The sequence below is a fragment of the Hyperoodon ampullatus genome (assembly GCF_949752795.1).
Source record: "Hyperoodon ampullatus genome assembly, chromosome: 10".
Lineage (NCBI taxonomy): Eukaryota > Metazoa > Chordata > Mammalia > Artiodactyla > Ziphiidae > Hyperoodon > Hyperoodon ampullatus.
In genome coordinates this window covers 38,147,489-38,172,663 of record NC_136923.1, presented here as the reverse complement: position 1 = coordinate 38,172,663, position 25,175 = coordinate 38,147,489, and the positions used below count along the sequence as shown (strand labels likewise).

The following is a 25,175-nucleotide window of genomic DNA, read 5'->3' as shown; positions in this document are numbered from 1 at the left end:
GCACACCTCAATATAATGAAGCCATATATGAGAAGCCCACAGCTAACATCATACTCAGCAATGAAAGGTTGAAAGCTTTTTCTCCAAGATCAAGAACAAGACAAGGGTGCCCACTCTCACCATTCCTATTCAACGTAGTACTGGAGGGACTCCCCTGGTGGCGCAGTGGTTAAGAATCCACCTGCCAATGGGTTCGATACCTGGTCCGGGAAGGTCCCATGTGCTGCGGAGCAACTAAGCCCATGCGCCACAACTACTGAGCCTGCACTCTAGAGCCCGCGAGCCACAGCTACTCAGCCTGTGTGCCACAACTACTGAAGCCCACGCACCCTAGAGCCCATGCGTTGCAACTACTGAGCCCATGCGCCACAACTACTGAAGCCTGTGTGCCCTAGGGCCTGTGTGCTGCAACTACTGAGCCCACGTGCTGCAACTACTAAAGTCCACGTGCCTAGAGCCCATGCTCCGCAACAAGAGAAGCCACCACAATGAGAAGCCCGCACACCGCAATGAAGAATAGCCCCCGCTCGCCACAACTGGAGAAAGCCCGCACACAGCAACAAAGACCCAATGCAGCCAGAAACACCAACACCAACACCACCAACAACAAAAAAAAACCCATAGTACTGGAAGCCCTAGCCATAACAATAGAGCAGTTAGACAAGAAGAAGAAAGAAAAGGCATCCAAATGGGAAAGAAAGAAAGAAACTGTCACTACTTGCAGATGACATGATCTTATACATAGAAAATTTTGAAGACTCCACCAAAAAACTGTTAGAATAAAAAAATTCAATAAAGTTTCAGGATACAAAATCAGGATACATAAATCAATTACAAAAATCAGAATACCCTATGAACTATATGAAAAAAAATAAAGCAAACAATCCTATTTACAATAACATCAAAAACAGTAAAATACTTAGAAATAACTTTTCACTAAGTAAGTGAAAGATCTATATACTGAAAACTATAAGATATTGATGAAATTAAAGAAGACAAAAATAAATGGAAAGATATCCCATGCTCAAGAATTAGAGGAGTTAATATTGTTAAAATATCCACCCTACCCAAAGCCATCTATAGATTCAATGCAATCCCTATAAAAATACCAGTGGTGTTTTCCACAGAAATAGAAAAAACAATCCTAAAATTTGTATGGAACCACAATGGACTCTGAATAGCCAAAGCAATCTTGAGAAAGAAAAAAGCCTGGAAGCATCACACTTCCTGATTTTGAACTATATTATAAATCTATAGTAATTCAAAACAGTGAATGTTGTACTGACGTAAAAACAGACACATAGACCAATGGGACAGAATCAAAATCCCAGTAATAAACCCACATATATGCAGTCAAGTAATATTTTAACAAGGGAGCTGGTAATATTCACTGAGGAAAGGATAGTCTCGTCAGTAAATGTTGGGAAAACTGGATATGCAGAAGAACGAAACTGTACTCCTGTTTTATGCCACGCACAAATATTAACTCCAAATGTATTAAGGACTTAAATGTTAGACCTGAAACCGTAAATCTCCTATAAGGAAACATAAGGGAAAAGCTGCTTGATGTTGGTGTTGGCAGTGATCTTTTGGATATGACATCAAGAGCACAAGCAACAAAAGCAAAAATCAGCAAGTGGGACTATATCAAACAGAAAAGTTTCTGTACAGCAAAATATAGTCAACAAAATGAAAATTCAACCTGCAGAATAGGAGAAAATGTCTGCAAACCTTATATATGATAAAGGGTTAATATCCAAAATATGTAAGGAACTCTTAAAACTCAGTAGCAAAAAATCAATTATTCTGAGTTTTTTTTTTTTTTAGCGGTACGCGGGCCTCTCGCTGCTGTGGCCTCTCCCGTTGCGGAGCACAGGCTCTGGACGCGCAGGCTCAGCAGCCATGGCTCACGGGCCCAGCCGCTCCACGGTATGTGGGATCTTCCCGGACCGGGGCACGAACCCATATTCCCTGCATCAGCAGGCGGACTCTCAACCACTGCGCCACCGGGGAAGCCCTATTCTGAGTTTTTAAATGAGAGGAAGATGTGATTTTTTTCCAAAGAAGTCATACATACGTGAAAAGGTGTTTGATAATCAGTGATCATCAGGGAAATGCAAATCAAAATCACAATGAGATGTTGCCTCACACCTATTAGATATTACTTCACACCTATTTGCTTATCATTAAATAAATGCTGGCAAGGATATGGAGAATAGAGAACTCTTGTGCACTTTTGGTGGAAATGTACATTTTGTACATTTGTACATTCCAAAATGCCAGTTCTGATGCCATTTTCTGGCTACCCATGTGGGGTGCTTTCAGACTAGGTTGAAGATTTCTCCCCCAATTTTTTTTTAATTTATTTTTTTGACTGAGTTGGATCTTCTTTGCTGCCTGCAGGCTTTCTCTAGTTGCAGCGAGTGGGGGCTACTCTTCTTTGTGGTGCACGGGCTTCTCAGCGGGGGCTACTCTTCATTGCGGTGCATGGACTTCTCATTGCGGTGGCTTCTCTTGTTGCAGAACATGGGCTCTAGGCGCACGGGCTTCAGTAGTTGCAGCATGCTGGCTCAGTACTTGTGGCTCTCAGGCTCTAGAGCACAGGCTCAGTAGTTGTGGCACACAGGCTTAGTTGCTCCGCAGAATGTGGGATCTTCCCGGACCAGGGATCAAACCCGTGTCCCCTGCATTGCCATGCAGATTCGTAACCACTGCACCAGCAGGGAGGTCCAAGTTCTCCCCAGATTTGATGCCTCTGAAGTCTAGAATGATGTATGTTATTGTCAACCGGGATGATTTACACTGAAATTAGCTGTAAACTCCCATATATAGTTATAATTGAACATTAATGTTTATGATTGGTAGTCATTTTTAAGAGTTAGTCAGTAAATTCACTTGAGAAGAATGCCTTAGTGTAGACCCTAAAAATAAAACAATGGAAAGAGTTGTAGGCCAGTAACCTTCCCAGTGGGATATGGGTCAGTAAACCATAGAAAGCTTGCTTTTTTTTTTTTTTTGAAAGCCTGATTTTTTTAAAGCTTTTTTTTTGTGAACTGTTTTATATGTGAAGTTTTCTCTTGTACATAAGCCTTCTATGTGGTGATTTCCCCAGCTGGTGGAGACCTGTTTTAATGATATTTAATATGTATCATGGGAACATATATTCCCATGGATGAACATTAATAGTCAATAATAATTAGCTAATATAACTAATAATGCACATGAATATTTAATAATTAACTAATATAGCTAGTGAAATGCATTTAAATTAATATTTAATTGTACTTCAGTTTTATTTAGGGTTAAATGTGTATACTTGTTAAAAGAATGAAACCATTCTACTCAGCAACCAGTCTTATTAGCCATGTGATGTGGGACAGTTCACCAAATGAGAGCTGTCTCACAACCTGTAGGGGCCAAAAGGAGGCAGGATAGAAACTCTCATTTTCAAGTCTCCTAAGACCAGGGACTTGAAGAATGGTGAACACACCTTTCTTCCTGGCTGGGGTTTACTTCTAAATGTGACTGACTTTTCTTTAATAACTAATTATAAAACCAGAACAGCAATAATAAGAAAAATACTAATTATAGATAACAATGATCAACCACTTACAATGTGTACTATGCTGGGTTAATCTGCACAAAACCCTATGAGGTTCAGCATGGAATGTTATCCTCACTTTACAGATGAGGAAAGTGTGAGTCAAGATTTAAAATTTTGCACTTAGGTCCCTAACTATTATGTCTTGCTGCTTCCCATTAAGTTATTTGAACCTTGCATTAACCTTGTGAGGAAGACAACAAAAACTTTTATTTCATTTTTATAGTTGAGGGAAAATGTACCTTGGAGAGAGTAAACAATTTGTCTGGAGTTTCACAACCCATTTGCATACAGCTGGGATTGGAATCTGCTTCTTCTAACTTTAGCCAGCAGCAAAGGTACAGCATGGAGAGATGTTAGGGAAGGAGCCACTTGTGGTTAAAGGCTATACCTTCTCCAGTGTGGAGAGCCTGAGGAAGCTGTGTCACGCAGTGCAGGATGTGATACATTGTGTGGAGAGGACAGTGGCAAAACAAAAATCCAGTAGCAAGCACCCACCTGTGATTTGGCTGGTACTCTAAGCTAGAAAGGCCTGGTTTTGAATCCAGATTTTGCCACCTTCTTGCTGTGTGGGACCTTCAGCATTTCACTTCCTTACACTAAAACTTAGTTGGCTCTGTCAAATACAAATAACATTTGTCTAACAAGGTTATTAGAATTAAATGAGATCATATATGTAAGATATATATCAGAATGCCTAGCATATAGAAGGTTCCTGATAAAAGTTAGTTTCCTTCCCAATTGATTGAGTTTTTCTTTCTTTCCCTAGCATTTATCTAGCCGGCAGAGCGTACAGCAAAGCACATCTCAGGTAAGCAACTTAACCAGGCCTCCCTCTCTTTTCCCTCAATTCTTTCTTTTACACGATTATAAAATAGGGATGCACCAAGAAATTACTGACTTCTTTTTTTTCTTTTTGATAATCTTTTATTTTTATTTATTTATATATTTTTTATCACTGACTTCTTGATTGTGACCTAAGGAGCCCTGACCTCCGAGCGGACTTGGCTACTCTCCACTCCTCTGTGCATATTTACACAAGCACAGTTGAAACAAAGTAGACTGAGAGACTAAAATGATCAGTCTGAGAAAATAAAGATGGTATTTAGAATGGTAACTATTACTATCTAACAGTATAAACCAAATCATCAGGGTCATGACAGCATCTCCAAGAAGTGACTTTAAAAATGGTTCTCTGGAGAATTTAGATGTTTGTGACCTGGTGGAGATTTGGAGTTCACTTATAAGTTGGAATTACTGTTCCCATATCTCCTTCACTCTGTTTACTCTTCCCAGCTGCATATTTGCCTACCTCAAATCAAGCATATTGACGCAACATCTGCTACTAGCAAAGAAAGCACTTTCAATCTCCCTTTCTCTTAAATGATCCTCTTCAGCAGTATGAGGAGAGTTAGTCATTTAGTTTTAATTTTACTTATGATCAATATAATGAATAACTAAAATATTAGCAATCACTGTTTTTTGCCTTCCTCATTAGGTAGATACAATGCGCCCACGACATGGGGAAACCTGTCGGATACCAGTGCCACATCACTTCTTCCTCAGTCTGAAGAGTTTCACCTACAATACCATTGGGGAAGATACCGATGTCTTCTTTTCCTTGTATGATATGAGAGAAGGCAAGCAGATCAGGTAAAAGTTATTAGAAGCTCTGGTGAGGTTGAGACTCTGTATTAGAATGGTGTGTCCTAGATCATAGGCATCTCTGGACTTCAGAGAAGATAGATGCACAGAGGAGGCAAAACAAGATAAAGTAACCTCCTCTTATTTAGCTGAGAGTTTTGCTTCAAATCCCAGTGTACCCTGAAGTCACATATGGCCTCTTTTGTCCCTGTGCCTATTTCCACATGGAAGCTCAAAACTCAATCTTGGCCATCACCACCTCAGGGAAAGCAAAGGATGCATCTATTCAATGCCAGAGGAAACACGTAGGAGAAACATAGAACAAAGCAAATTCAGCAAAGCGACCCGCTCTTGAATGCAGGAAGCCCTGGGCTCTGCCTTCCTGCATGTGGGATGGAGAGGGCTCACAAGGAAATAGGCTAATGTTGTCCTGTTTGAGGGCAGCCCCAGCCCTCATTGTCTGCCTAACCCCGTAAAAGGAAGAGCATATTCTGGACAAAAGGGAAAGTTGGCCTGACTCTATCATTCCTCTTTGACTTGGATTGGAGGAGAAACCACAGAAAGGGGCTGACATGCAGTAGACTGTGTGTCTTGACAGAGCAATGAGACCCTTAAGCATGAGCAATAGCAGTAGTGTTTTTCCCCTTGAAAGGTAGGGAGAAATCAAGGAGACATTCTAGGCTTCTCTTCCTCTAGATGTCAGCAAGGCTCTAAAAGGGTGGGAAGACTTTTGTAGCCAACTTGGAATTTTAGGGAGCCCTGACTTTTCTCTGTGATTATCTTCTAGGTGGGGCAGAGAGAAAATAAATCTTGGGATACTTTTATGTTGCATGGGAACTTTGTGTGTTAAGACTGCTTTATGGGTTGTTGTTGTTGTTTTACTTAAGATTTGAAAATAACTTTTACTTTTCCAATTGCGTGCTACATGTGGGAAGATTTTAAATGGAAGTTGTAACAGAGTACAAAAAGAAAGCAGTTAATTTGTATGTTCCACAGTGCCTCTAGTCTTGACTATCCCACCCTGCCCCCCCCTGCCGAAATTAAAGCACTGTGCTTCACTTTGGCATAGGAGTAAAATGATATACTCACTGATGAGGGCATGTGGGTTTTCCTTGTCACCAGTGGCTCCCAGTACATGCTTCTAGGAAAGCTGTGGTGGTGAAGGCAACTACAGCTGCTGCACATAGGCAAGACTATAGGCCAGGGCTGCATGGATATAGATTCTGACTGCTCTTGTTTTTCTACTAGACCAGAGGTTTGTAAACTTATTTACATTTGTGTGTGGAAGAGTCCTTTTTCTTCAAGCTAAATTTTAAAAGAAAGTTCAATAAACGAAACAGATAAAATAGAACTACTCTGCTGATGAAAGGGGAAATAACAGGAATCTCACAATGTCCCTGCCCCTACCTAGTAAGTACCCTGTGGAACCTCTGAAAATACATGGGTTACAGTTTGAAAACCAGAGCACACTGTTTTGTCATCTTTGAGTGCCAGGGACTATGTCTTCTCTCCCATGATTCTAGCACCACACACAGTGCCTGTGCCCAGTACATTCTTTATCGGACTTACTGCACAGAGAAGATGCAAGCCCAGTACAGGCACCCCATTGCTCTGGTTTGTAATTCATGCAGGATCATCAGTCCATGCAGTTGTTTTATCTTTGGACTTATTGTTTATAATTTAGTCTCAAGAAACAATAAAACATTTTAAAAGAAGAAATGTAAAAAAATTTTTTTATAGAGTGCTGGAAATGATTAGGTCATTTAAAATCCTTACATACTAGAGAACTATACAACCTTCACATTCACATAATAAAACTGTAAGATTCTTAGTTGAAAATATACACTTTCTTTAGTTTTAAGAGTGAACTAACAAGTAGAATTTTAGACATAGGTTTAACCAATAAATGTTCTTTCTTCTTTCCATTAGGATTTGTGTAGTGTGTAAGCCCTTAAAAATTTTAGGTCATTGAGCTGGTATTATCAGATAATTATGCTTTCATTATGATTAATTATCAAATTGGTCACATATTACTTTTTTGAAGCAGTTGTCAGAAGTCACAAAAGATTAGGGGGATGTATTACATCAGGTGCACAGAGAATAGATACAGAGCAATCGGTTTAATTGTTTCTTCTCCTCAAGATAACTCCTTGAGTGACTATTTTTCCAGTCAAATATTTGTAGTCTGGCCTCCAATCAAATGGTGCTAGTCTAGTGTTCAGTATTGCCAGGACACACTCAACCTCTGTGCCAAAGAACACATGTGAGCGGGGGAGCAAACTAAGGAGAAGACCAGCTATTCCTCTACTCTAAGTCTTATTGCTGATTCCACAGGCAAACCTAGAAGGGCTAAAGTGAATGACAAATTGCCAACCCACATCATGCATTCTGATATATGTTGACTAATGAGTATTAGATGATCTGCTGGAGGGCAGAAGCAGCAGCTGGCAGGGCCTTGGTAGCTCTATTTTTTTGTTTCATTTCATCATTCCAAACAGAATCATAAATATTTAGCCTTGAAATCTAAATCTCTAATTAAGACCTCTCCCCTGAGCTTTAGGTCCTCATTTCCTTTTTTCTACCAGACATATGCCCTTAGATGTCCTTCAGACATCCATCAGCATTTCTAAACTGCATTCATTTTCTGTCCTCACACATATACTTCCACCTTAAATCAAGTGAAAGGCATTTGCTCAGAGATCCATATCAGAAACTTAGGAGTCCTCTTAGGCTCCTCCCTCTCTATCTCCATCCCTTCTCAGTTAATCACTGTATCTTATTAACTTCTATCTCCTAATGCCAATCAAATCACTACCCTCACTTTATCCTCACTGTCACCCCAGATCCTTCACATTTCTCCCCAAATGTATAGACTCCCTGAATCTGTCTTCCTACCCTGAGTTATCTTCCACACCACCACCATACTTCTCTTTTAAAAATACAAACTGTTCATGTCAGCTCCCACTTAGGCTAAAAGCCCTTGTTACTTAGCATGGCATAAAAGGCCCAGCATGATATAATTCTGCCTGTTTCTCTAACCTTATTTCATGCATCCTATTTTACTCCTGATGCCTTATTTGGCTTTTTCTAAACATGCCTTGCTCTTTCATGCCTCTCTACCTTTGTTGGCTTGGTAAACTCCTGTTCATTCTTTACAACTCAACTTTATGAAACCTTCCTCATTCTATTTATGAGTAGAATCAGCCCTGGGGCTTCATTGTGCACATTATGTCACCCTGTACCTAGCTTTATCCCATTACCAGATACTATACTGTAATTACACACATGCATGTAGATTTTCCCCACTGGAATGGGAGCTTCCTCGTGTGTTTTTTGTACCATTTTCTCCCCAGTGCTAACCACAGGACTTTGGATATTGGAGCATTAAATAAATAGTTATTGAGTGAATGAATGAATAAATTCATCTATCAAATAAATACCAATCAGTCTCCCGTGAATCAAGAAATTTTCATTTTTTTTTTTTTTTTTTTTTTTTTTTTTTGCGGTAGGCGGGCCTCTCACTGTTGTGGCCTCTCCCCCTGCGGAGCACAGGCTCCGGAGCACAGGCTCAGTGGCCATGGCTCACGGGCCCAGCCGCTCCGCGGCATGTGGGATCTTCCCAGACCGGGGCACGAACCCGTGTCCCCTGCATCGGCAGGCGGACTCCCAACCACTGCGCCACCAGGGAAGCCCAAGAAATTTTCATTTAATTGAACAGTTTAGCAAACATTTGCTGAGGGTTTCTTGTTTGTGGGCCCCTGCAATACCTGCTAGGGATTAAGAGTTAAAAAAGAAATGTCCCTGCCCCTGAGGAGGTCTGAACAGGGTATTACAGAATTCCTAAAAGATGTGAAACATGTTATTCCCAATTTTAAGTACCAAACAAGCTGAGTGGAAAAGTAAGGTGGGCAGATGTCTTATTGACATGTGGCAAGACTTTAAGCACAATAAGAAGTCAGGGAGGTGAATGTAAAATAGTTGGCTGATGGGAAGCAGCAGCATAGCACAGGGAGATCGGCTCAGTGCTTTGCCATGACCTAAAAGGGTGGTATAGAGAGGATGGGAGGAAGGCTCAAGAGGGAGGGGATATGGGGGCATGTGTATGCATATGGCTGATTTGCTTTGTTGTGCAACATTAACACGGTATTGTGAAGCAATTATACTCCAATAAAGATGTATTAAAAAAAAAAAGAAAGTCAAGGAGGGACTTCCCTGGCGGTCCAGTGGTTAAGACTTTGCCTTCCAATACAGGGTGTGCAGGTTCAATCCCTGGTTGGGGAGCTAAGACATGCCTCATGGCCAAAAAACCAAAACATAAAACAGAAGCAGCATTGTAACAAACTCAGTAAAGACTTTCAAAATGGTCCACATCAAAAAAAAAAATAGGGCTTCCCTGGTGGCGCAGTGGTTGAGAGTCCGCCTGCCGATGCAGGGGACACGGGTTCGTGCCCCAGTCTGGGAAGGTCCCACATGCCACGGAGCAGCTGGGCCCGTGAGCCATGGCCGCTGAGCCTGCGCGTCTGGAGCCTGTGCTCCGCAACGGGAGAGGCCACAACAGTGAGAGGCCCGCGTACCGCAAAAAAAAAAAAAAAAAAATTCAGGGAAAAACAAACAAAAAATACAACCTATTAAGTTAGAAACCGTTATAGAGCTTTTCAAGCTGAAAAAAATGAGAAGTCCTATCCAAATCCTGGTTGTTTTATATATTTTTTCTAATCAGTTACATTTCAGACTTTGCTTCATATTTAGGATTAAATTGTATGGTTTGGGAAAGAAATACAGTCAGCTTTGCAATGATATACTGGGAGAGATGACTTATCCTGTCATGGTAAGCTGGATCAGTTGTCACCAGGGTTTTGAATTCAACATTTGAAGAACTATTTTTTTTAAGAGGAAAAGAAGTCAGGGAAGAAAAGGGTCATTGAGAGACTGAGAAGACCTCAAGGGCTCTTGGAGAAAATGAAAGTAGTTGAAAAACAGTGGCCGGGATCCAGATAAGGTATTAACTCATTTGTTCAACAGATATTTGTTAAGCATCTACCAAGTATTGTGTTAGGTGCTAGGGATACTGAGGTGAGCAAGAGAGAGATCTGCTTGTCTTCCTGGAGCTTATGATCTAGTAGAGAAACTAACTGTTTCTAGTAGAGAGACCATTAAACACATGATCACACGAATAAGCACATAGTTTTAAAATTGTCATAAGTGCTATAAAGGAAAATCATGTAGTGTGCTGTGAAACCTTATGTAGATTGGAGTGCAGGGAAGGGAGCTCTTCTGGCATCCAAACTAAGGCTTAAAGTATGAGTAAGAAAAAAGTGGGTAACATGATCTAGGCAGAAGAAGGTCTAGATGCAGGGAAAAACTTTGTACATTCAGAAAACTGGGAGGTAGTCGTTGAGGGAATATAGTGAGTGAGGGAAGGAAAGGATATCACAAGAGGCAGTCACAAGAAGAGATAGTCAGGGACCAGATTATGCAGGGCCTTACAGCTGTAGAAAGATTTTGGATTTTATTGTAAGTTCAAGAAGAGGAGATATTCAAGTATGAAAAGTAGCAAAAGCTTGAGTTAGAAATAATAAAGACATGAATGCATGTATACAGGAAATTGGAAGAGGCTATTAGAGCTAGGAAAAAGTTTATGTTGACAGTAAACTCCAAGTCTTGAATCTGTTTCTTACCCATCTTTGTTCATAGGTCCTTGAACAAAGAAAAAGCTCACTAAATGGTCAGAAAACAAGTGCTAATACAAGATTGAATAGGTTGGAGATAGCCCTGAAAACTCTGTAGACTGATTGAGACTTGATGTATTAGATAAACTGTTCTCAATCCTTGAATGGGGGACTGCCATATTGAACATGGTGGTTTGGGATTACCCCAGTGACAATATATAGGTTAAACTGGAAAATGGATGAGATGAGTTAGGAGCTGTTGCAGATATGAGCTGATAAGGCCTCAGGATAAGGGGACTAGTACTAAGAAAAGAAAGGGCATCTTACCATATAAGATGTGGTCCCAGACTCATCACCTCTATAATTTAATTTCCTATCATTTCCCGCCATGATCACTCTACTTTACAATGACCTCCTTGCTATGCCCTAAAAACATAACACGTGTTCCTACCTTAGGGCCTTTCCTTGCACATGCTGTCTCCTGGATAGCCTCATGGTGCTTGCATCCTGACCTTCTTCAGGTTTTTCCTCAAATATCACCCTCTCAGGCTTTTCCTGGACACCCTGTCTAGAACTGAAACCATCATTACCATCATCTCCCACATACACATGCATACTCTCAATCCTTGCCTTGCTTTATATTTCCCAAGCATTTATTACCATCTAACGTACTAAATAGTTTAATTATTTACCTTTTTTATTGTCTGTGTCTCGTCACTGGGCTGTAAGCACTGTGAGAACAGAGGTATTTTTCTCTTTTCTCTTTATTTTTTTAATTGAAGTATAGTTCATTTACAATATTTTTTTAGTTTCAAGTGTACAGCAAAGTGATTCACTTAAACACACACACACACACACACACACACATATTCTTTTTCAGATTCTTTTCCATTATAGGTTATTATAAGATGTTGAGTATAGTTCCCTGTGCTATATAGTAGGTCATTGTTATTTACCTATTTTATATGATAACAGAAATTTTTTTATCTTATTCACTAGCAAATCCCTTGAACCTAAGAGAATATTACCATTTGGTAGGTACTGAAGTTACTTATTGAATGAATGAGTAGTCAACTAAGTGTAGCAACAAACTTAGTTATTCCTCTTATCTCTTTTCTACCTTGGAGGCAAGGAGAGTGGTACTATAATTATTGCATCCAGCCAAGTGAAAGAAATGTTGAGTTCATTTTGGGCTATGCTGAGTTTGAAATGATAGCTATACAAACCACATGCCATGTAGTGGGGGCATCTGGGATGCAGGTAAGGTGTCACAGATGAAGATAAGAATTTTCTTAGGGATAGTTCCTGTGTGCAGAAACAAAGTTATCCAAACCTATTTAAATAGCATGTGAGAAGAGCAGAGGGCAAAACACAGGGAATATTTCAGTCATTAAGAAAACATTTTATGCACCTAACATGCAGCATGCTGTCAGGTAATATAAGAGTTCATTTAAAAAGCAATTTGTTTCATCTGATCCTTGCTACAACTTAAGAAGGGTCACAGTGCCTAGTGGAAAAAAAAAAAAGAGTTCATTTAAGATTGGGGAAATAATGCCAGTAAAGGAGAAATCACAATTGAACAAAGCTGAAGGTATACACTTTTTTATTTCAAAATATTTTACAGAGCTACAGTAATTAAAACAGGATGGTACTGGCATAAAAACAGACACGTAGACCTGTGGAACAGCATAGAGAGCCCAGAAATAAACCCACACATGTCCAGTCAACTGATCTTTGACAAAGGTACCAAGAATACACAATGAGGAAAGGATAGTCTCTGAAATAAATGGTGTTGGGAAAGCTGGATATCCGTATGCAAAAGAGTGAAATTTTACCCTTACTCTATACACAAAAATCAACTCAAAATAGATTAAAGACTTTTAATGTAAGACCTGAAACCATAAAACTCCTAGAAGAAAACACAGGGAAAAAGTTTATTGACATTGGCCTTGACAATGATTTTTTGGCTACAACACTGAAAGCTTAAACAACAAAAGCAAAAATAGACAGGTGAGATTACATCAAACTAAAAAACTTCATTATGAACAGCAAAGGAAACAATCAACAAAATGAAGGCAGCCTATGAAATGGGAGAAAATTTTTGCAAACCAAAATAATATCCAAATCAGATAAGGAGTTAATATCCAAAATATAGAGAGAACAAATAAAATTTAATAACATAAAAACAAACAATCCAATTTTATAACTGGCAGGAGAACTAAACAGACATTTTTCCAAAGAGGGCATCAAAGTGGCCAAGAGGCACATGAAACAATGCTCAACATCATTAATCATCAGAGAGAAGCAAATAAAAACCAAAATGAGATATCATCTCCCACCTGTTAGAATGGCTCAAGGATGTGGTGAAAAGGGAACCCTTATATACTGTTGGTGGAAATGTAAATTAATCCAGCCACTATGGAAAACAATATAGAGGTTCCTCAAAAATTAAAAATAGATCTACCATATGATCCAGCAATTCCACTTCTGGGTATATACCCAAAGGAAATAAAAGTGGGATTTTTTCAATAAAAGTTAATTTTTTAAAAAGTGGGATTTTGATAAGATATATGCATACCCATGTTTATCACAGCATTATTTACAGTAGTCAAGGTATGGAAACAACCCCAATGCCTATCAATAGATGAATGGATAAAAAGATGTGTTGTATATACATAATGGAATATTATTCAACCATGAGAAAGGAGAATAGCCTGCCATTTTCAACAATAAGGATGAAACTTGAGCACATTATGCTAAGTGAGTTAAGTCAGACAGAGAAAGTATTATATCACTTGTATGTGGAATCTAAAAAAGTCAAACCTGTGAAAAAACAGAGAGTAAAATGGTGGTTACCAGGAGATAGAGGAGCAGGGGTGGGGGATAAAATTGGTGGTGTTTAAGGGTATGAACTTATAACAAGTAGTAAATAAGCCATGGAGATTTAAACACAGTATAATTAATAAAGGACAATAATATTGCACCATAATGATATAATATGCTAAATATTGCTTCAGTGGTAATCATATTACAATATATAAATGTATCAAAGTAATACACTATATACCTTAAGTTTATAAAATGTATCATGTCAAATTTATCTAATTTTTTAAAAAAGATAAATGTTGGGGAGGATGTGGAGAAAAGGGAACTCTTGTACACTGTTGGTAATGTAAACTGATGCAGCCACTATGGAAAACAGTATGGAGGCTCCTCAAAGAAAATAGAAAATAGATCTATCATATGATCCAGCAATCCCACTTCTGGGAATATATCCAAAGGAATTGAAATCAGGATCTCAAAGAGATAACTGCACTCCCATGTTCATTGCAGCATTATTTACAACAGCCAAACAAGGAAGCAACCTCAGTGTCTACTGGTGAGTGAATGCATAAATAAAATGTAGCATATACATAAAATGGGATATTGTTTAGCCTTTAAAAAGAGGGAAACTCTGCCATTTGCAACAAGATGGGTGAACTTTGAGGGTATTGTGCTTCATGAAACAAGCCAGACATAGAAGGACAAATAATACATAATGCCGCTTATATGAGGAATCTAAAATAGTCAGACTCAAAGGAGGAGAGACTAAAATGGTGGTTGCTGGAGCCTAGGGAGAGGGGAAAATGGGGAAGTATTAGTTAAAGGTAGTACAAACTTTCAGTTATACCAGGTGAATAAATTCTAGAGATCTACTATATGGCATGGTACCTACAGTTAGCAATACTGTATTGCACACTTAAAAATTTGCTAAGAGTTTAGATCTTTTGTTAAGTATTCTCATTTCACACTATAAGTAGATGCTAATAATAATAAATAGAATGGGACGAAACTTTTGGAGATGATGAGTATGTTTATGACTTAGACATAACATAACATTGTGGTGATGGGTTCACAGGTGTATGTTTATCTCCAAACTCATCCAGTTGTATACATTAAATATATATAGCTTTTTATTTGTCAATTATACCTCAATAAAGTGGTTTTAAAAAAAGAAATGCTGGAGGCTTCCCTGGTGGCGCAGTGGTTGGGAGTCCGCCTGCCGATGCAGGGGACACAGGTTCATGCCCCGGTCCAGGAGGATCCCACATGCCGCGGAGCGGCTGGGCCCGTGAGCCATGGCCACTGAGCCTGCGCGTCCGGAGCCTGTGTTCCGCAACGGGAGAGGCCACAACAGTGAGAGGCCTGTGTACCTCAAAAAAAAAAAAAGAAATGCTGGGAGGTGTGAATTTTCCTAGCAAGTGTTACACCTAATATAAATGCAAGACTTACTAAAATGCATATGTATTTTCTGTATCATCACATAACCAGTATGACAAACATTATGCAGATTTGCCTCACTTATGCTCTGAAACAGAATTTTCTAAGACAATCCATAATAACATTATAGGCAAATAAAATTGTCTTTTTTTGATGTTAAAAAAAAAAGAAGAAATTACTCTCCTGTTTGTTTTTTAATGACATTTATCACCTTCTACATTCTACATAGTTTAGTCATTTATTGTGCTTATCACTTATTATCTGTTTCCTCATTTTGTGTTTCCTGGACAGAGAGGGATGTATTTTGTTCACTAAGGTACTCAAGTGCCTGGAACAGTGCTTGTCCCCTAGTAAGTGCTCAATAAGTGTTTGTTGAATAAATGAGTGTAACTATCCAGAATCTTGCAAAGAGATAAAAAGGAGATGAAAAATATGAAAGAAAAATTAAGGAACATGGAGGATAGAATGAGAGAGGGTAATAAACATCTAATTAGAATCACAGACAAAAGAAAAAAAGAAGATATACACCAAGAGATAATGACTGATAATTTTTCATCACTGATGAAAGACAAGAAGATACAAATATAAAGCTACTTATTTGCTTTGCTCTCACAGGATTCCTCTTTGGGAGCAATGTACTCTGACTGTTGTCAGAGGCAAGCCAAGGTTGTTAAATAGAACTTGTCCTCATTTCCATCAATTCACTCTATGGTAATGGTAAATTTACAACATCCAAGGTGGGCCAAAATGCTTTATAATTTAAAAAAATATTTTTTTCCTTTTTTAAAAATAATTTTTCTGGCTGCTTTGGGTCTTCGTTGCTGCACACGGGCTTTCTGTAGTTGTGGCGAGCAGTGCTTCTCACTGCGGTGCCTTCTCTTGTTGCGGAGCACAGGCTCTAGGCCTGCGGGCTCAGTAGTTGTGGCTCATGGGCTTTAGAGTGCAGGCTCAGTAGTTGTGGCACACGGGCTTAGTTGCTCCGTGGCATGTGGGATCTTCCCGGACCAGGGCTCAAACCTGTGTCCCCTGCATTGGCAGGCGGATTCTTAACCACTGTGCCACCAGAGAAGTCCCCAAAATGCTTGTATTCTTAACAAATATAGTATAACTTGGGAAAAGACAAGAAGCCCACTGATGGTTTATGGTATCTTGATAAAAGGTTTCACCACCAACAGCAACAAAAACACTTCTAAACTATTTGACTTTTGAAAACACTATAGCACATAGATTCAGTTACATTTTGAACAAAAAATAAATAAAGGTATTCAAAGAATAAATCCTTAGATTCTCTAACCCAATTTAGAGTCAGATGTGAATTTAAATACTGTCAAGGACTGCCATTGACAGAGCACCCTTATGGGAAGAGCCATGGTATAGCTGTTCCTTTTGCTGCTTCCAAATACTGGCCTTTGTGGGCAGCTGCCCAAACATTGCCTGAGAGTTTGTCAGCAAACGGATGACTTCATGTGTCCCTTAATTTTTTGATTGAAGTATAGTAGATTTACAATGTTTCAGGTGTACAGCAAAGTGATTCAGTTATATATATTTATATTCTTTTTTTTTACAAGATATTGGATATAGTTCCCTGTGCTGTACTTGTTTTTTTTAATCTATTTTATATATAGTAGTGTGTATCTGTTAATCCCAAATCCTAATTTATCCCTCCCTTCCCTTGCTCCTTTGGTAACCATAAGTTTGTTTTCTGTGTCTGTGAGTCTATTTCTGTTTTGTACATCAGTTCATTTGTATCATTTTTCTAGGTTCCACAAAAAAGTGATACCATATGATATTTGTCTTTCTCTGTCTGACTTAGTTCACTTTGTATTATCATCTCTAGGTCCATCCATGTTGCTGCAAATGGCATTATTTCATTCTTTTTTATGGCTGAGTAGTATTCCATTGTGTGTGTGTGTACGTGCGCATATATATATATATATATATATATATATATATATATATACGCACACACACCACACCTTCTTTATCCATTCATCTGTCAGTGGACATTTAGGTTGCTTCTGTGTGCACCTGTGCCCCTCAATTTTGGTGCACATCTCCTCCACGTTTACACTCTGGTTGTCACCAAACCAGGTCATTGGCAAATTGCCAGCCCCCAAATAAAGAACAATAAATGAATTATGTTTTCAGTTTAGGATGCTAGAAAAAGAAGAAGTAAACTTAAAGAAAGAAGAAGAAAAATAATATAATTATAGAACTTAAAGAAATAAACAATAGATACAGCAGAAACTTAACACAACATTGTAAATCAACTATACTCCAATAAAAATTGAAATAAAAAGAAACAATAAAGAGGATCAGTAAAATAAAAACTGATTCTCTGAAAAAAGAAACTTTAAAAAAGTAGACACACCAGTAGCAAGAGTAATCAAGAAAAAAGATAAACTATAAATACTAAAAATTATATGGAAAACATTTTTTAATTGAGGTAAGATTCATATAACATAAAATTAACCATTTTAAAGTAAACAGTTGAGTGGCATTTACTATATTCATAATGTTGTTCAACCACCACCTCTGTCTAGATCCAAAACATTATCATCACCCCAAAAGGAAGCCATGAACCTGATAAACAATTGTTCCTCATTCTCCTCCCCACCCCATCCCTTTCCCCAGCCCCTGACAGCAGCCAGTCTCATTCCATCACTGTGGATATATCTATTCTGGATATTTCATGTAAATGGAATCATACAATGTGTGACCTTTTACATCTGAATTATATCACTTGTCATAATGTTTTTAAGGTTTATTCATGTTGTAGCTTGCATCAGTACCTCATTTCTTTATATGGCTGAGTAATATTTCATCATATGGACATGCCACAATTTGTTTATCCATCCATTCGTTGGTAGACAGTTTGCTGTTTCTACCTTTTGGTTATAGTGAATAGTGCTACTATGAACATGTAAGTATGTGTACTTGTTTGAATGCCTGTCTTCTATTTTTTTAGGTATATATCTAAGAGTGGAGCTGCTGAATTATACAGTAATTCTATGTTTAGCTTTTGAGGAACTGCCAAACTGTTTTCCGTAGCAGCTGAACCATTTTACATTCCTGCCAGCAATATATGAGGGTTCCAGTTTATGCACATCCTCATCAGTGCTTGCTATTTTCTGAGGTTTTTCCCCATTGTGGTTTGATTTGCATTTTCATGATGATGAATGATGTGAGCATCTTGTCATGTGTTTGTTGACCATTTGTATATCTTCCTTGGAGATATGTGTAGTCAAGTTCTTTGCCCATTTTTAATTGGATTATTTGTTTGTCTTTTTGTTGAGTTGTAAAAGTTCTTTATATTTCCTAGATACCAAACCCTTATCAGAGATACGATTTCCAAATTTTTTTTTCTTCCTGTAGGTTGTCTTTTTTCACTTTCTTGGTAATGTTGATGCACAACACTTTAATTTTGATGAAGCCTACTGTATCTGTTTTTTCTTTTGTTGCTTGTGCTTTTGGTATCATAGAACCAAACGTTTTTAAAATTGTGTATGTATACTGTGACCAATCTGATACCAATAAACTTGTGCTCATATGTATAAGAATGTTACTTTTGTAATAGCAAATATATTAAGGCAGTCTAAATGTTCATAAGAAGAGAAAGGACTAGATAAATAATAGAGTAACCTTTGAAAAAACTGAGGTGGAAAGAAGTGAGAGAGGGATTGAATTAGGTTTCTATTGTTGTATAACAAATTACAACAAATTTAATGGATTTTAAAATTTCCCATCTTTTAGTTCATAGTTCTGTAGGTTAGAAACATTTCTGGGTTCTTTGTTCACGATATCACAAGGCTGAAGTCAAAGTGTCAACTGTACTCTGTTTTAATCTAAAAGCTCTAGGGGAAAATTTGCTTCCAAGTTCATTGGTTGTTGTTGGCAGGATTCAGTTTCTTACAGTTGTGGGACTGAGGTTCAGTTTCCTTGCTGGCTGTCAGCTGAGAATTGCTCTTATCTCCTAAAGGCCGGCCACCTGCCTTTCTTGCTATGTAGCCCCCTCCATCTTCAGGTTAGCAATAGTGCAGTGAATCCTTTCCAGGCTGTGAATCTCTCACTTCCTTTTCTGCAATTAGCGGGAGAAAGTTTGTCACTTGTAAAGGACTCATGGGGTTAGGTCAGGCTCACCCACATAATCTCCCTGTTTTATGGTCAACTGTGCCATATAACATAACCTAATTATGGTATTAAAAGTCACCATACTTCATTCCCTTACAGGGATTATACAGCCCTGGGATTATTGGGGGGGGGGGCGGTTTAGGGGACCATTTTAGAGTTTTGCCTACAACAGAGACTACTTTTAAATACATAAACATGTTCTATATATGAAAGAAAGTTAATGAGATATTGTTCAGTGAAAACAGCAAGTTTACAACTGTATATAAGTATTATTTTGTGGGAAAAGACTACATACATCTATATGTGTATAATGTATATATGTATTATAATTATTAATTTTTTAAAAGACTAAAATTTTTAAAAAGAATCCTTGAACTGACAGATATTTGATGTTTTGGTAGTAATTCTTTTTTTTTAAAGTAGCTGGCAACAATCTTAAGGGAAAGACAGTTATAAAAAAATATAGCAAATATTGGTTTTGCTGTATGAGGAGAAAAATTAGAAAAAAAATTTCTCAGTTATACTTCTCCCCTTCTTCAAGCCTTCTGGCTTGGCAATCCAGAATAAACATCTGCTTGCTTTTGAGTGATAATGGGGTAAGAAAAAGACAAAGCCTATAAATGGCTAGAATTTTAAATGTCCTTTATATTTTTTTCCCTAATATGGATTCCCTTCTATAAGGAACTCATTTCCTTTGTTAAAAAATATTTTTCTGTTAAGAAAAAGAAAGAAAATATTTTTCTGTATACACATTATGAGTGTTAACTGTTATCTTAATCTATTTAATAATTACCACCTAATTACCTCCTCAAAATCGTATAAAGAATATTCTTTTAGAAAAGAATTTGTGTTTTGATCTTTATTTGCTTCTGTATGGATACTGTTATCTTTTATGTGAATTTCCTTATTCACAGGAGGAGTATTATTGTTTAACTAATTTTCTCTACGCTACTGGTGTGCCTGTTAATATGCCTGATTCTCTCGCTGGCCCTCTACGTATTTAGCAGAGTGCTCTAAAGCCTCTGGGTGCTAGTGATTGATTTTATCACTCAACCGGCTTTTTCCCTAAGGAGTCTTCAGTATGCCAGGTTTTTCTCCTAGGCCTTGGGAATACAAAGTTGCCCTCAGAAACTTAACCTCTCTTGATTATCATGTGAAAGCACTTATGTTAGCCATCTTTTCATGGATGCTGTGCAAAGCAAGCCAAAAGCCTCATTTCTAATTCTCCTGGAGTTTAGTCAGCATTCAAAATACCCTTGTGTAGAATGAACTTTTTCTTGAAAATCAGCTGCCTCTGTAATTGATATAGAGGGTTCTGCCTGAGAGGCAAGATTTCTACCCAAAAGAGATAATCTGCCTCTGAAAATCTCAGGTACCCCTAGAGAGAAATTTTCTTTTAAAATGATGGCAGAGAACTTTGTTAATTAAATCAAACAGTTTTTCTTTTCTTTGCAAAAGAGGTCACGTCTTACAGTGCAACTAGAGATTATCTGTGGGAGTTCAGGCAGCCAGTGAAGGACCTGCACATCAGTCTTGGTCCTTCCACTCAGGGCCCCAAAGTTAGACAGGTATGGTCTAACCTGTCTTAACTTTGTCTGGGACATAGACTCCAGCTCACTACCCAACATTCCCCCAAGGATTTTCTGTCATTCCCAGCAAGAATAAGAGAAGCTGGGCTTCCCTGGTGGCGCAGTGGTTGAGAGTCCGCCTGCCGATGCAGGGGACACGGGTTCGTGCCCCGGTCCGGGAAGATCCCACATGCCGCGGAGTGGAGCGGCTGGGCCCGTGAGCCATGGCCGCTGAGCCTGCGCGTCCGGAGCCTGTGCTCCGCAACGGGAGAGGCCACAGCAGTGAGAGGTCCGCGTACCGCAAAAAAAAAAAAAAAAAAGAATAAGAGAAGCTAATACCCTGACTCTGGTGATTATCAACATCACTTTCTTTTCCTACCCTGCTCTCATTATATGCATATCTTACCTGGAAATTACAAAGACCTAGAGAAATTAAAAATTAGCTCACTCTCTCACACAAAGAAAGCCCGGAACCTGTGCCCTATAGATAGAGAAGCCAACGCGTGAATATTTAAGTGAAACCGTTTATAATCTATTGTCTTATAAGTTTGCTCTTATAAGAATATATTTTTCTAATATAACACAAAACTGAAAATATAGACAGAATGAATGCAAATGCAGTTTAAAGCTAAATATATTTCATTTCAGTGACCAGGCTAACACAACATGTTTCTACATACATGCCCAAGGTATCATATCTTGCGCTGAAACATTACAGTGAAAATCTGCTTAGAGATAGACAAGTTGAAACTTTCGTTTTAGATATGTACCTTGGCCTGTGGTTAATGTGTCTTTTTTCATCTGAGAATAAGGTCAGAAATTGCTCTCCTGTATGTGCCATCGTTTCATTATGATCAGAGTCTAAATATCAGGCTGGGGAAATTTTTTAATACAATGTCCTACAGAGTCGAGACAAAAACAGTAAAAGAAGTGGTCAGGCTTCTTTAAGAAGTTCTTTGTTTACAAGAAATTTGCTTTCTACTCTGTCTAGACCATGACACACAGTGCAAAGTAGAATAGAATAACTAATGCTACTGACAGAAGTTTGGAAAAATCCTCTGCCTAGAGAGGAATGTGGAAAATTAAGGGGTATCAGAGGTAGAAGTTACAGTGGATTGATACTGTCAGACATTTATTTTTCACCTATTATGTGCTCCTATTGGTATAGGCTCTAGAGACATGGCAGTGAGGAAAACACACAAAAATTCCTGTCCTTGTGAAACTTGTATTCTAGTAGGGCGAGTCAATCAATAGATATAACAAAGAGTAAATTGTAGAGTGTATTTGGAGGGATAAATGATATAGAATAGAAAAAGTTAAAGTATGAAGGAGGATTTGCTATTTTGAATAAGGTGTTCAGGTTAGGCCTTACTGAGAAGGTGAACATACCATGGGGCTATCTTCCAGGGGAGAGACCTTTTTTCTACCATCTTCTCATCCTTGGATCTCAAAATGACTTCCAAATTAATGAGGTGGACCAAGGGATGAAATTACAACTAGCCTTCTCACCCTTGGTCACTTAAAGATAAATTAGGAAACTAGATAGGAGGCCATTGCAGTAATCCAAATGGGAGATGATGGTGGCTTGGACTTGGGCTTTTTTTTTTTGAGGTAGAACTGCGCTGGTTTCATTTCTGGTATGGTAGAGTGACCTCCTAACAGGCCAGCCCTCCAACACTTAACTATTAACAGTGGGTAAAATCCAGAAAAACAACCACGTTAGGGTTCTGCTGAATGAACAGAAGCAGCAGATTTTGGAGGGGTATAAACTTGGAGAAAGGGACCAACACAGGGTGAGTGTCCTGTTTTTGTGGTTTTGGTCAGAGCTGTACTCTCAACATAGCATGGGGGAGCTAAAACTCTAATAGAAGCCTGCCATATTTTTAGCCTGAGGAACCAAGAGATGGAGCTTGGGGCTTGAAGAGAATCCTAGGAAAGAAAGAGCAGAAGATGGAGAATCCCAGATGTTATATATCACCTCTGCCCATGTCACTGGCTGATCCCTGAATCACACATATGCAGGGCAAACTCAAAGCAGCTAGCAACTAAGACTAAAAGAAAACTGAGGGACTTCCCTGGTGGCGCAGTGGATAGGACTCCACTGCTCCCAATGCAGGGGGCCTGGGTTCGATCCCTGGTCTGGGCACTGGATCCCACATGCATGCTGCAACTGAGGAGCCTGCCTGCCACAACTAAGGACAACTAAGACCCGGTGCAACCAAATAAATAAATATTTTAAAAAATAAAAGAAGAGAAAACTGAAGTTTGACCTGCCATCAGTCACAGGAGAAACAGATTACAGATTAAGTCTAACCAAGTTAATTTCCTATTAAAACAAAAATACTAACTGACCCTCTTCAGAAGACTGTAAGAGAATCCAGAGTCTCCACAGCATAACAACTACAATGTCCAGGGTACAATCCAAAATTATGGGACATACAAAGAACATGGAAAATATGACCCAGTCTGAGGGGAAAAGACAGTCAACAGAAGCCAACCCTGAGATAACTCAGATGTTGAAATTATCAGGCAAGGATTTTAAAGGAGCTATTATAACATGTTCAGTGAATGAAAAGATAGTAAAAATCTCAACAGAAAAATAGGAAATACTTCTTAATACCAAATGAAATTTTAGAACTGAAAAATACAGCATCTATATTAGGGATATCAGGAATAAAAATATCACCAGATGAGATTAATTGAATCATGAAATGATAGCAGAGAGAATCTTTGAATTTGAATATCAATATAAGTTATCCAATCTAAAGAAAGAAAAATATTGAAGCCAAACTTAATCAACAAAACCTTAGGGTTACAGTTTCAAAAGACCCATATTGGAATTTCAGAAGGAATAGAGAGAAAGAATGGGGCAGGAAAAACATTTACAGAAATAATGGCATATAACTTCCCAAATTTTGTGAAAGACATAAACTTACATATTCAAGAAGCCTGTCAAACACCAAACAGATTAAATATGACACATTGTAGTCTAACTAAAATTCTTAAAAGTAGCTAGTGGGCTTCCCTGGTGGCGCAGTGGTTGAGAGTCCACCTGCCGATGCTGGGGACGCGGGTTCGTGCCCTGGTCCGGGAAGATCCCACATGCCGCGGAGCGGCTGGGCCCGTGAACCATGGCCGCTGAGCCTGCGCATCCGGAGCCTGTGCTCCACAACGGGAGAGGCCACAACAGTGAGAGGCCCACGTACCGCAAAAAAAACAAAAACAAAAAAAAGTAGCTAGTAAAAGATGACACATTGCATGCCTGGAAACAACAATTCAGGTGATCATGGGCTTTTTATCAGAAACTGCAGAGTCCAGAACATAATAGGAGAATATCTTTAAACATCTTTAAAGTATCTTTAAAGTAGATATTTTGTTCATCTTTAAAGAAGGACAAACAAACACAAAGTTACATATTTTTGTTTTTTGCGGTATGCGGGCCTCTCACTGTTGTGGCCTCTCCCGTTGCGGAGCACAGGCTCCAGACATGCAGGCTCAGTGGCCACGGCTCATGGGCCCAGCCGCTCCGCGGCATGTGGGATCTTCCCGGACCGGGGCACGAACCCGCGTCCCCTGCATTGGCAGGTGGACTCTCAACCACTGCGCCACCAGGGAAGCCCCATAAAGTTACATATTTAATGAGAAAAATCTTTTAAGAATGAAGACAAAATAAAGACATTTTCAGATAAAGGAAAACTAAGAGAATTTGTCACCAGCAGAATTGCACTTTAAGACTTGCTAACGGAAGTTCTCCAGGCTAAAAAAAAGAATCAGAGGGAAGCTCAAATCCTCAGAAATGAATGAAGAACATTGGAAATGGTAAATATATGGATAAATATAAAAGACTGTTTGTCTCTTTATTTAAAAAATACATGACTTGTAAAAATACCATTTCCTTTAAAAAACTTTTTTTTAAATTAATTAAGTAATTTATTTATTTTAACTGCGTTGTGTCTTCGTTGCTGTGCACGGGCTTTCTCTAGTTGCGGCGATTGGGGGCTACTCTTCGTTGTGGTGCGCGGGCTTCTCATTGTGGTGGCTTCTCCTGTTGCGGAGCACGGGCTCTAGGTCCGCGGGCTTCAGTAGTTGGGGCGCATGGTCTTAGTTGCTCCACAGCATGTGGGATCTTCACGGACCAGGGCTCGAACCTGTGTCCCCTGCATTGGCAGGTGGATTCTTAACCACTGAGCTGCCAGGGAAGCCCCCAAAATACCGTTTTCTTGAGGGTATTCTAATGTATATACATGTAGTACATATGACAACTATAGCAGAAAGGATGGGGAGAGTGTTAATTTAACCTCT

The 25,175-nt window shown here is 38.8% G+C and overlaps 1 protein-coding gene across 1 annotated transcript in view; it reads left to right on the top strand.

The window, feature by feature from the left end:
• The window catches only part of DOCK3 (dedicator of cytokinesis 3), a gene marked incomplete at both ends in the record, with an annotated part of 415,489 nt that overhangs the window by 227,028 nt on the left and 163,286 nt on the right, over nt 1-25,175 (top strand). Inside the window, 2 exons of the mRNA XM_079712090.1 lie at nt 4,371-4,412; nt 5,100-5,254. Coding sequence (XP_079568216.1) covers nt 4,371-4,412; nt 5,100-5,254 — 197 coding nt within the window. The remainder of the gene's footprint in view (nt 1-4,370; nt 4,413-5,099; nt 5,255-25,175) is intronic.